The sequence below is a fragment of the Centroberyx gerrardi genome, chromosome 6 (assembly GCF_048128805.1).
Source record: "Centroberyx gerrardi isolate f3 chromosome 6, fCenGer3.hap1.cur.20231027, whole genome shotgun sequence".
NCBI classification, from domain to species: domain Eukaryota; kingdom Metazoa; phylum Chordata; class Actinopteri; order Beryciformes; family Berycidae; genus Centroberyx; species Centroberyx gerrardi.
The window spans coordinates 33,430,486-33,443,953 of record NC_136002.1 but is presented as its reverse complement, the minus strand read 5'-3'; the positions used below and the strand labels follow the sequence as shown (position 1 = coordinate 33,443,953).

Sequence of the window (13,468 nt, the reverse complement as noted above, 5' to 3'; positions counted from 1 at the left end):
TGTGCAAATTAACAGCAGCAGAACATCCTGAAACAAAGACTAAATGAGTGAAAAATATGGAAATATACAAAAATATGTCTTATTTAAAATGTATATATACTAAAATTATAAAGAAATAATAAAAATATCAAGGTTTATGCAATATACTGTATATAACAACAAAAATTATGATAGAATGAAAAATTGTGAATTTCCAGTGTACAATGTTTATTTCATATTCACATTAACTGTCTACAGAGGGACAACAATAATAATAATAATAATAATAATAATAATAATATAGCACTTTTCAAAACATAGTTACAAGATGCTTTATAAAGGAGTAAAAACAAAAGAAGGCCAAAAGTTCCGTTCAGCTGTTATGAATGTGTTTCAAACCAATAAGCCATTTACGTCTGTAGCACCCAGAACACAGAAACTGAAAACAGAGATAACTGACAGCAAAAGTAACAATGGTAGAAGAAAGTGATCTGTTTATGTATCTCTATATTATGTATCAGTTTTATAAGAACTGACCTTAACTGAACAAATTAAAAACTCATTTTGAAATTTAAACAGATTTTCTGCAGATCCTGATGATATTTCACACACGGAATAAAGGCTTTAAAAAGTATTAAAACGTGTTAAATCCAGTCAGTAGAGTGGACAGGTTCAATCTGCATCCTGTCTGCTACTGAACACAGCTGGACTGAACACAGCTGGACTGAACACAGCTGGACTTCATGTCTCTTAACTAGTCATTTCCTGCTGTGCTTTATCTTATTCTGCCTATAGTTTCATAACTTTCATCATCTGTTCAGTCAGAAACAGGCTGCTTTCTTTGTTGTGGTTCCAGGCAGCATGAAAAGGTCTGAAAAAATCTTAAAGGTTTCTTTCTGAAAGCTGCAGTCTCTCTCTCTCTCCCTCTCTCTCTCTCTCTCTCTCTCTCTCTCTCTCTCTCTCTCTCTCTCCCTCTCTCTCTCTCTCTCTCTCTCTCTCTCTCTCTCACTCTCTAAAAATCAGAAAGTCCTAATTATCATGACTGGATTTTAATAAGAATTCACATAAAATGTACGTACGTAAAAGCAGGTTCATACATTCATACAATATTTACAGTCATAATTTACATACAACCTCTCTCTCTCTCTCTCTCTCTCTCTCTCTCCAGGCTATGCCGACTCTTCTTCACGTCCTGTTGGGGGTTGTTTCCCTCTCCGTCGTCACGGCGATGCCTTCTGACTATGTAGGACCCCCGGGCGACTACAACATGACGTACCCGGGCGACGGGGAAAGCGAGGCGTACTGCCAGATGATGATGAGCAGCCCGAACCCCCCCCCAGTCGACCAGCTGCCCTGGTTCTGCATCTGCCACCACTGCAAAGGCAGCTATGGGCCCAAAGGAGACCAGGGAGACAGGGGACTGCCAGGTACAGACCATTTAATAATCCGGAGCTGCAGTTATGGCTGACAATTAAATCCTAATATCTTCCGGTTTGGTGGAGTTATGACTGTAGCTAGACATATACAGTAACTCCATAATAAACCGTAACATTTCTAGTTTTAGTGTGGAGAAAGGAGGACAGGCACTGTTCATGTAGTAAAAAAATATTTTAAAACATCTATATCAATCTATAGAGTGTTTGCATTGTAGTTCCAGTCATAGTTGTTTTGTGTGCAAAGCAGCCCAGCTGCCCAAAGGAAAGAGAAAGGAGTCAGCGGAGTACCAGGTCACGCTCCACAACAATCCATAAAGTCAGTAGTTATAGTGTAGTTACAGCTGTAGTTATAGCTGCAGCTCAGTAATAAATCATACAATCTATAGTTATATTGTAGTTAGTGCTGTAGTTACAGCTACAACTCCATAATAAATCATAAAATCTATAGTTATTGTGTAATAAGTGCTGTAGTTATAGCTGTAGCTAAATAATAAATCATAAAATCCACAGTCACACTTGTAGTTCTGTCTGTGTTCTCACTGTAAAGGAACAGAAAACTCAAAATAATAAACTCTAAAAACTATAAGGTCAGATTCATAGATGCAGAGTGAACAAATGTCTGCTCAATGACTGAGTGCATGAGCTGGAGTCAATCTATTTACATTAAACTGCAGAATTTATGTGGAAGCATGGAAATTAAAGCTGCTCTAGTCAGATTTTCCTTTAAAGCTGCAGTATTTTCTCAGTGTAAACAGGAAGTGATGTGGCAGCAGAGCAAGACGTCCCATCCCCAGACACTGTAGATTCTCCCTGTTTGTCCAAATTAAACTCTGCTGTCAGTATGCTCTTTGGTGGGAACTAAAGCATCACAGACCAGTTTACTGACCTCACCACACAGGACTTCTGGGTAATGAAGTTAAAAGTTTTCAGTTACCGCTAGCTGCCAGTTGGAGACTCCAACCGTAAAGTTGCTAAGTTCCTAATGTAACTTTAAAACAGCACAGACTTTTTTTCACTGTATGTAAGTAACTCTTCTTCCAATCTCTCTCTCTCTCTCTCTCTCTCTCTCTCTCTCTCCATCAGGTATTCCCGGTAGTCCTGGTAGAAGAGGGATGACTGGGTCCAGAGGTCAACCAGGCTTTGTGGGCAGATCGGGGATAAAAGGTCAGCAGCTTTACAACTTCTTCTGGTTTCACATCAAACAGCGACTGTTTCCTCTGCAATAACATAACAAATAATAATACCAAATGGAAACGGAAATTAAAACAGACAGATTTTGTTCTCTGGTGTATTACTGAACCCCTGTTTCTAGTAGTAACTACTGCTACTACTAGGCTAATACTACTACTACTACTACTACTGCTACTACTAGGCTACTACTACTACTACTACTACTACTACGAGTACTGTTCCTATACTATTACTACTGCTACTACTACTGCTGCAACTACTGTTACTACTACTAGGCGACTACTGAACTAATGAAATACACCATAATAATAATAATAATAATAATAATAAAGCAGTTAGCATTGGTTTTATGTAGCTGTAGCTTTCTAAATAAAAGCCTTGGTGTCTCTTTGTCTCTGACTGTGTTGGTGTGTTCGTCCCTCAGGACAGAAGGGCGATGAGGGTTTGAAGGGTGAACGGGGAGTCGAGGGGTTCCTGGGACCCAAAGGAGCCAGAGGCTTCAAAGGTGAGCGACAGAACCGAGGCGGATCAGAGAGCTAGCATACCGTTGTTGTCTTGTATCTCAAAAAAGTCAACTTTTCATGAACTAATAGAAACAGCAGTAATAGTACAAGTACTGTTACTTTACTGAAATTTTACTTGAGCAGGATATTTTGGTAATATTTCCACCCCTGCATGCATTTTAAGGAACAGTTCACCCCAAAATGAAAATTCAGAAGTTTGCTAGTGCATATATCACTGCCAGAGCTTCCCAGCACGACTCTGTAGCAGCCTTCTCCAAAACAACTAAAGTCTTTGAGGACCGATCCAAAAATAACCATAAAATTACTCCATACAGCTCATGAAGCCATACAATCGCTCTGTGAGTGGAAATTTTTTTTATACATTATTTAATGCAAATCGAGTCTTTCTCCATTGTATTTAGCTTCCGCATTACCAAACCTCACAGATGAAGGTCGCGCACTGTCGCACACACAAACCTTGATCGGCCACGGTGGCCTCACAAGGTTTGGTAATGCGGAGAAGGTTGCTACGGAGTTATATGGACTAACAAACTTCACCTGTGGTTCAACTGGCATGGGGGTGAGTAGATGATGACTGAATTTTCATTTTTGGGTGAAGTATTCCTTTAAGGGAAAATTGAAGATTGGAGCTCTGCCTCCATCAACATTGTTTAACATGGACAAACTTGAACACAATCTGTAATCTGACCAGCATTAGCTGAAATAATTCTGTTTTGTTCTGCATGGCTGTATTCACACCAGACTAACATTCATTCCTGCCTGGTCCCTTTGTCCTGCAGGTGACAAGGGGGATCGTGGTGGTGAGGGTCTTCCAGGGGACCAGGGTCCCAAAGGAGACGACGGCCTCTGTCCAGAGTCCTGCGAGGCCACCCAGGGGCCCCCAGGGCCCCAGGGACTCTCCGGCGCTGCAGGATCCAGGGGTATGCCTGGACTCACAGGCTCCACGGGGGCCAAGGGCCCTAAGGGTGACACCGGCACTATGGGAACCCCTGGCACCCCCGGATCTGTGGGTGAGAAGGGAGACCAAGGTGCTAAGGGGGCATGTGACTGTCAAGACGGACAACCAGGGGGTCAAGGGCAGAAGGGAGACCAGGGAGTCCAGGGAGACCAGGGGCAGACGGGCTCCGTGGGGCAGAAAGGGTCCCTGGGGGAGAAGGGTGACCTGGGGCCAATGGGGATCATGGGTCCTCCCGGTCCCTGCATGCCCATCATCCAGTCGGCCTTCTCCGTGGGGCTGACCGAAAGCTTCCCCCCGCCCAGCACCCCCGTGGTTTTCTCTCAGGTTTTCTACAACGTGCAGGGGCATTACGACCCCACCACCGGCATCTACACCGCACCCATTAACGGCACCTACATCTTCAGCTACCACCTCACCGTCTTCAAACGGGTCCTCAAAGTCGGTATCTTCCATAATTTTCAGCCGGTAGTGAAAACGACCAGCACGATAGAGTTAGGCACCACCGCACACGAACTCATCCTTCACCTAAACAGGGGGGATAGAGTGTGGCTCATGGTGAAGGATGATACCACTAACGGTATGCACGCTGGCGGGGAGATGGCCAGCACCTTCTCTGGCTTCCTGCTGCACCCAGACAGATGTGACATGGCCCTGTCCAGAGATTCCCCCCCCCCAGTGCCTACTGGCACATACGTGTGGGGCAACGGGACCAGCAGCACCGTCGCTCCCACTACTGGCAACTAGATAGCCTCGCTGATTAATAAATTAACATAGACCAGCAATAGATGCTGTCCACAAATTACCTTAAGCCATCAATAGAAAGTGTCAATGCTGAATAAATTACACCAACCAATCAATAGCACTGACCCTGAGGATTAGATCAGCCCAAACCACTAATAGATAATCTTCCTGATAAATAAATTACCAACATCAGCTGCCAAACACTGGTGGATTAATTACACTAACCAACCAATGGACACTGTCCCTGAGTAATGAATGACCCCAAACCAAGGAAAGACACTGCCCCTTATGAATAAATTACCTCAAACTGCCAATAGAAATGGTTCCTGATGAATAAATTACTCCCCCTGACCAAAAAACTAGGTCAATGTCCTTTTCAACAGAAATAACTTACTTTCTCTCGTTGTCACGGCAATTGTACGTCAATTGCCAATTTGCGCGAACAAATCCTCAACTGAGAAAGAAGTGCCAATGTCCCTTTAAACCAGGACGAATACTGTAGCTGCCAATTTTATTAGCATCTCCAGCTAAAATGTTTATCTTCTGACTCTGCAGTCGAGGCTGTTGCTGCCGCGCCTGCAGGGAGAACTCTGTAGCTTATTTTATTTCACATCTGTAGGTTAAGGTGTATGCCTCTCGCTGTCTCACTGTTTCAGTATTGCGGCTGTATTTGTTTTTGCTCTTTATTTTTTCCTTCGTATTTCTTCATTTTCTTCATGTCGTTCATGACTTTTTGTGTTCAGAATAATCACACTCAAATCATCAAGACGAGTTTTAATTTTTTGTCATCATCAGTGCAATTGTGACAAATTTCTTTCCTTTTTCCCACTGATAGAGAACCAACTCTTTTGGGGAATCCTCCCTCCCTCGGCTGTAATAATATCCTGTGCTATTATTGTGTGTGTACATGCTGTGATTGTCTTGCTGTTGTCTGGTTGTCATTTTCACTGCTTCTTGCTAGCCATTGTGTCGATGTGTTTGCCGGTAGGTGTGAATCCCGTCTCTCTCTTTGTGTGGGAACTGGTGTAGCTTCCACACTTTCCATGAGCTTTACAGCCAGCGAGTCATCTGATAATCCCCCGACACTGATCCTACACCGCCAGTGTAAGGCGATACAAGGCCGCGCTTTAGATCTGCATTGTTATGATAGGGCTGGGTTTCCCAAAAGCATCTCTGCTCTGTCCACTTACAATGGAACAAAGATGAGCTGGGTCACCGGAAATTTTGGGTTGAACCCGTGCTAATGCCTCCATCAAAGAACCTTCTATGTTTTCAGAGGTATTGAGAGTTAGGATCTAGCCTTACACGGCTACAAAACATCTAGTTTCTAAAGCAGACTTTTTGGGAGTTTGCCCATTGGTCTCCTTACCCAACACCTGATAAGAGGACTGGCACCAAAATCATATCTGTGTCTCTGGTAGATAGCTCTGTTCACTGCGCATGCTAACACAAGCATGTTACCTAATCGCAGGTGACTAGCGTTATCCTTAAAGTGAGCACCTGTAGCAGCTCTAAGGCTCATGGTTAATTCCTTTTAAACCTGACAGGCTTGTTTAGGTGGATTGGTAAAACAGACAGAAAGAGATCTATCTTCCTGCAAGACTTTGAGTGTAACTTGTCTTGTTTACACAGGAACAGACTTTACTCTACTAAATGGTTTATCTTCATACAAGCTAATCGCCTACGATAGACAGACCTACTGTGAGTTTTTATGATTGTGAGTGAACTGGAAGGTCGACGGTTTGAGTCTGGGCAGGGAACGTGAATGAGTAACATTTTCCGAACCCTCGCCATCCACGGCCGATGTGCCCTTGAGCAAGGCTCTTGACCAAAAATTGCTCCAGTGGAGCTGATTGGTGGCCAACAGCAGAAGACTGTGTTTGTACTGGGCAGCTCCCAGTGAAAATGTATAAAACTGTGTGAATTTGAAGCAGGGTGAGGCTGAAAAAGTGGAAACATGCCCAACAAGACCTTTCACTGTATAAATGATGGTTAATAAAAGCAAATGGAATCTGATTTTTCTGATTTTTCCTTGGCTGTTATGTGTGTGTGTATGTTGGGAAACTTGATCTGACCATCTGTGTGTGTTTTAGTAACCTCAGCCTGGTACTAAGTGGTTAATCGTAGGACAAACAAGTGGTGTGAACTCTTGGAAGACAGAAGCAGAGGAGGAGGAGGAGGAGGAGGAGGAGGAGTGAGGTTCTCCTGTACCAGTTGGTTCTCTATGTTCTCTAACTGTAAATGTACCAGAGCCATATATAGACAGAGTTAGTCCAGGTTGGACTCCAGTCTTCTGTAGCACTAGGAAGTGTTTCTGTAATTATGGAACAATGTCATCCATAACTTGGACAACAGAATCACCAGTTACTATAGCAACGGAGCCAACATGGCCGACACTGGTCAAACTTTAAATCAAAGGCTCTGAACAGCAGAATTTCTCTTTTTTAGTTTATGGTTGTTCTGTTCTCTCTCTCCATAGGAGAACTTCTCTCTAGAGAGTATTTAAAACGGCTGTACATTATTTGTCCTTTCTATGAAAAGCTCTAATAAAACATTGAAACAAACCTTTGGGTGTGTCTGTGTGAGTCATTCAACTTAGCTCTGTCTTCATAATATGAGATGATAAAATGAAGAAAACTTAAAGCCGCACTAGGTAACTTCACACATTGCCGGCCCCAAGTGGCAGCAGGAGAGCAGGTTGAAGACTTCATTACCCAGAAATCCTGTGTCCGAGTCCGAAAAAATTCCCTAAGGCGAATTTGTCTAAAGAATTTGAATAAATCAACTTTCACATCAAAATCCCTAGACAAATCTTTAGACAAATTCGCCTTAGGGAATTTTTTACCAATCCCATTGATTCTGGTACTGATATGCCTGATGTTAAAGGAGCTCAGTCTGTTACTTAAGCTACTGAGATGTCTAAACCAGGAGTGACCTGGTTAGTTTGATGTTACCATACGCTACCGTTTGCTGTGTGTTGCGTTCAGTACAGAATCTGCAGGCTGTTCTTCGATTGCAGAATAACGATCCCTTTATTGTTTCCATCCTGCAGAGATGTGAATACAGTCCATTTTCCAGTTTCCATCGAAAACCAAACGCACAGCTCACAGCATGACAAACCCTTTGCCCTTCCAGGTTCAAACACCTGACGACAACAGTGACTTTCCTACCTGGTATATACCTGAGCTCTAGATAATAGCACAGCGACACCCAATGTACACACAGTAAATGGCATTAAATAACATTAAATTCTGGTTATTCCAACAACATATTTGGCTCCTACACCTGATATTTCCAACAATGCCCCGTGATGATGTTTTCTTATGTGTGGTTTATACTTCCACTTGATACTCTTTGTATGACATGGAATGGACTGTTGAGACTATATACCACTCACTATTGTTGTGGTCTCTCTATTGAACCTATTGTTCACTTTTTCCCTTTCCTGTGATTGGTCAGGTTACACTGATTGCCTGCACCTGTGCACCAGTGCTTTTAACTTCAGTCAAACTTGTGTCCTGGTAGATCAACCCTGATGAAGGCAGCCTAGCTGCTGAAACGTCGGTTTTGTTAATGTCTCATTAAATTATTGCATCGGAGCTACGAGTGTGCGGCTACTTTCACCATTTTTATGCTTGTTTTGGCTGGCTGGCACCTCATCACTACAGGTGTGCGTTTCACCTACTTTGACTCTGCAGAAATCATCACTAATCATCAGGTTTGGGACACAGCCTGAAGTAACATCTGCTGTTGTCTAAAGAAAACATCGAGGAGCTTTCAGTCACCTGGTTCCACAGTACTCAGATACTCCATAGTACTACACAATACTCAGTGGGGGTTTGGACCGACTGGATCCTTTCTGCCGTCACTGCGTCAACCGCAGGTGATTTTAACTTCATCAACACTGTGAAACATTGGCTCCGTGTTTCTCTCCATAAAAAAGCCTTGAGAAAAAATATGCTATCGAGACGGAGCTATTGACGTTAAAAGGCGCATCAACCGGTGAATATCAAATTTCAAACTAACTTCACCCTGGTGATCAACGGAGCCTGAACTGATCCGCAGCATGCTCCAGTCTGCTTCATATCAAGTAGTGTACAATACCTTATTTTTTTACGTAATTTGCACTAATTAAACATTTAACCAGTTGAAAGAAAAATAAAAGTAGCGAAATGTAACTTTGAGAAAGTAACTAATAACTGATTACATAAATTTTAAAACTAACGTGTTAAGTTACTCGTTACCACGAAAAAGTAATCTGATTACTGTAACACGTTACAAAGTTACAAAGTAACGCGTTACCCCCAACACTGGTAATCACTGGGTTTAATTCATTCAGGGAGGAAAAGTGGAGTGATGTAGTGGTGAAATAGACCGGTCCAGATCCTGCAGGTCCACAGCGTGTTGAACTCCTCCAGCGGACAAACTGATCTGCTGGAAAACGGACAGAAGTATTGACAGATAGATTTCTGTCCGTCGGGTTTTGGAGCGTCGACACGGTGGAGAGGCAGAAACGGCAGCAGCTTCGCTCAGAACGGAGCTGCTGCATAGAAACAAGTTCAGTTCATTTGAACACTTTGTTTTATCACGTCGGGTTGAAAATAGGAAAGAATGTCTAGTTTCTTCTTTCTGGACATTTTCACAACAACCCGTCAGCTCCGTGGCTCAGGTTAAACTGTCCGTCTGTCATTTGATGGTGCGTTTGTTTAATGTCGCCCGGCTTCCCGGTTGAGTGGAGTTTTTCGTTTTTAAGCGCCGTGATTGGCCCGAAGGTCCAAACACCGGCCAGCCGGAAAACTTTGGTCATAAAACGAACCGAGCCGGTAGTTTAAGCTCCTAAAACAGGAACAACCACCGGTACTGCTCTGGATTGATTTTTCAGAACTGGAACACGCATTACGTCGTCAGATTCACTCCCAGAACGGCATTCCGGTGCGTTCCGGCACGTTCCGGCACGTTCTGGCGTGTTCCGGCGCGTTGACCCCCTGATATAGCCTAGATTTGTTTCCTCTGTCAAGAGACTCGGAGCTAGTCAAAAAACATTCCCGGCTAAAGCCCCGGATGCTGATGACGGGAGTGATGCTCGGCTAGCGCGACACGTTTATCGGTAAAATGACCTATTCCACCAACACAGACCAGGTGATAACGTGACCGACCGTTAAGGTTTGCAGGACAGAAGAAGATGTTGATGTCTGTAAATTGACGGTGAAGAGTGTGGCTCTGTGTGAGATTCAATATGGCTTTATCAGTGTATGGGAGTCAATGTGATGTTTAGCCCATAGGAGAGAGGCCATCTGTTAGTCAGAGACGCCTCTCTGACTGACTGACTGACTGACTGACTGACGACTGACTGACTGCCTGACTGACTGACTGACTGACTGACTGACTGCCTGACTGACTGACTGACTGACTGACTGCCTGACTGACTGACTGACTGACTGACTGACTGCCTGACTGACTGACTGACTGACTGACTGCCTGACTGACTGACTGACTGACTGACTGACTGACTGACTGCCTGACTGACTGACTGACTGACTGCCTGACTGACTGCCTGACTGACCTGAATTTGCTGTGTGATGCCCTCGGCTGCCGTGGGAAAAAGTGGCTGAACTATGAACTCCAGTCGCTAATCAAAAAAAGAAAGACAGTCATCTGCATAGAGAATATTTTCAGACCAGTATTAATTCATATTTTATTGTATTGAAATCTATTTTCATCTAAGTTACATTATACAACCTCCTACAATATAAACTATGGCTACATTTATGAAATTTTTTATTAACTTAAGAATTTCACAAGTAAAAGTTAGGACAGACTGAGAGCAGGAGGGTCTGGAGGTCGGAGAAAGGTCACAGGTTCAAAGTATTCGTCCCTGTCAGAGACAATGAACTCTCTGCCTAGTTAACCCCTGACCTCTGACCTCTCTGACCCTGTACATCAAACAAACATAATATGGAGTATGGAGATGGAAGTATTCCAAAAAAGACAAAAAACAAATAGGCTTCACTACATCCACACAAAAAATACAGATTCAGGTGCATTAATCAAATTATTTCTTACTTCTATAATCCATCCTCTTGACCAGGCCCGTCCACAGCGAGGCAGCAGTAACTACGTTTTGAAAGGTCAAAGGTCAGGACTAGGGTTTAGATTTTATATCAACAAAAATTACACCCATAAATACTGTTAAATGATATACAGTCCACTTGTGTGCCAGTTGTAGTTTTAGCAGGACATGAGATATTTTTTTTTTCATTTTTCTTAATCTCACTTGCATAAGAGCAATAAGATATTCTATATTTAGTTTAGGTGATTTAAGAATATTGGTGGAGTGAGTTTACAAATTGCAGTCCCAAATTAACAAGCATCTTGACAATACAGAGACAATGAAGCAGTTATCTACATATTACACTCATAAATACTTCCAGTCCAACACTATTTGTCGGCCCAGCGCTGTTCTGGTCTCCCTGCTCCGGTCGCTTCTCACTTCAGTATTTTCTGTTTTCACACACATGCTGTGATGGGACCAGAGCCATATATAGAACAGAGTCCGGCCAGGCTGCATCATGCTGCTGTGTTGGCTCCACACCCGGAAAAAGAAGGGCTCTTCACTGGTTCTGTGGTTAGGGTTCTACATGGAACCAAAATGATTCAAAGAACGGTCTGATTTGTTAACATAAAAATCTGGTCAATCAGAATAACCAACCCAGTGTGGTTCTTAATAAGTTTTAATCCTGCTGGTTCAGGACACTTCATATGCTGTTAAATTGTTGTCACAAAGGTTTTATGTAGAACCATCTGAGCATGGTGCTAAAGAGAACCTTTCTAAGGGAGATACAGATGCTGCGTTTTCAAACACCTCGTTAGAGATAGAAACCTGCGCTGGAATTTTTATGAAGTCTGTTGTTATTGGAAAAGGGCAACATTTAGTAGAATAAAGCATTGGCATCAGCTGTTTTGTTTTTTGATCTGCATTCTCACCTCAACTGAAGATTTTCCATGATTGTTTTTCCAATTTAAGTCAAAATACTGTTGTGGATAGATCATTCAGTTCAGGGTTGCACTGCATAAAAATGAACTTCTCCTCCATGTTTACGGAGGTAAGAAAGAAAGATCTGTGTGGCTGTGATTGGTTGTTTCCCGTCACATGACACGTGGCGTTTAGAGTGTTCAAAAAGTTGAAATATTCTTATCTCGGGCGTCACTGTCACGCCCGAAAAAAGGTGTTTGGGACGCCATCGCCCTGCTTTTGATGCCTGCTGCGTTTGTAGGTTGAAAACATTAGATCTGTGCAGCATCTGTACCGCCACTGAGACGGTTCTACACAGCACCAAACAGGTTCTGCTGTGGAACAAGCCTAAAGAACCACGTCCTGCTACTATACAGAACCCTTTTACATAAGAGTGTATGGAACAATGTCCTCCATAACATCCCCATGGTGACACGGCTAACTGAATCACTAGTTACTACAGCAACAGCCATGAGGCAGGGACTGGCCAAACTCTAGTTCTCTACGGCTCTGGACCACAGCGGAGACGGGACGGCGGGGACGGACATCTTTGTTCCTAGGCCTCGGTGGGCGACTCGTCATCGTCGCCGATCACGCCCTTCAGATAGACTCTCTTAAACTCCTCAAACACCATGTCATCTGACTCACTGAGAGAGAGAGAGAGAGAGAGAGAGAGAGAGAGAGAGAGAGAGAGAGAGAGAGAGACAGAGAGAGACAGACAGAGAAAGAGAGAGAGAGAGAGAGAGATTATAGAGGCTTCCAGGCGATGTCACGCTGGCGGCCATCTTGGAGGTCCTCAGCTCTGTGAACAGCTGACTGTTTCTGTCGTCTCAACAGAATTGAACAGACGGTTAATTTCTGTCTGTTTCTGACTGAACTGATCATTTCATCACTGATCCATCTGATTGATTTAGTGTTTAGATAATGTCAGCTTGTTAGCTAGCTAACCATAGTATCTGGTCAGCTAACATCACTGTCTTGTTGTTAACACATCTGATTAGCACACTAGCTAACATAGCTAGTAGCAGCTAGCGTTAGCATGTTCACATTAACATCAGTGTGTTTGCCGGCTAGTTAGCTAGCTAACAGTTTGTTCAGGTTAACTGAGCTGACTCTTCTCAAGCTACAACTCAGAGTGTTTTGGAGTAGAGACTAGGGCTAAAGACAAGACAGTTTACTGTGTCACAGTAACCAAATCCACCTTATCACACTATTCACTTTTACTGAGAACGTTACTGAATGGATCTACAGCCACACCACAACAAGCTGACTCAGCTGCTCTGCTTCTAGCTGCTTCATACACATTTACACTTTATTAGTGGATGGCCAATTTTCTGAGCGCTCTATTTTTCTTCAGATTCAGCTTTGTGAATCAGTGTGACAGAGGTACACAGATGGGTAGACAGGTAGACAGGTGGATAGACAGACAGACAGGTAGGCCGGTACCAGTCAGATCCAGGACTACCTCACATTATATAACTGTCCCTTACATAATGAGTTATTACATAATAAGATCAGATGAAACTTTAATGAACCCCTACGGGGAAAACAGTGTGAGCTCATGTTTTCATTCTTTATGTTATTCAATCAATTAGAAACCAATTTCTAACACTCTGTCTCCGTGTCA

General features: G+C 43.2%; 2 protein-coding genes across 2 annotated transcripts in view; one reads left to right on the top strand and one right to left on the bottom strand.

Annotated features, from left to right (window-relative positions):
* Positions 1-1,207: 1,207 nt before the first annotated feature.
* LOC139924887 (uncharacterized) lies at positions 1,208-4,832 on the top strand. Its single transcript, XM_071916101.2, has 4 exons — positions 1,208-1,406; positions 2,499-2,579; positions 3,031-3,111; positions 3,910-4,832. Exons 1-4 carry the CDS (start codon positions 1,208-1,210, stop codon positions 4,830-4,832), a joined length of 1,284 nt encoding a protein of 427 aa, XP_071772202.2.
* Positions 4,833-12,397: 7,565 nt separating this feature from the next.
* Positions 12,398-13,468, bottom strand: part of LOC139924886 (S-arrestin-like) — a 15,729-nt gene continuing 14,658 nt past the window's right edge. The window contains exon 13 of the mRNA XM_078283954.1: positions 12,398-12,488. Within this exon, the coding sequence (XP_078140080.1) occupies positions 12,398-12,488 (91 nt within the window). The remainder of the gene's footprint in view (positions 12,489-13,468) is intronic.

Excerpts from the sequence above, each read along its gene's own strand:
- LOC139924887 (XM_071916101.2), top strand. The coding sequence starts at position 1,208 with ATGCCTTCTGACTATGTAGGACCCCCGGGCGACTACAACATGACGTAC. Across the intron at positions 1,407-2,498 it reads GGGAGACAGGGGACTGCCAG|GTATTCCCGGTAGTCCTGGT; the intron begins GTACAGACCATT and ends TCTCTCCATCAG. Across the intron at positions 3,112-3,909 it reads AGGAGCCAGAGGCTTCAAAG|GTGACAAGGGGGATCGTGGT; the intron begins GTGAGCGACAGA and ends TTTGTCCTGCAG.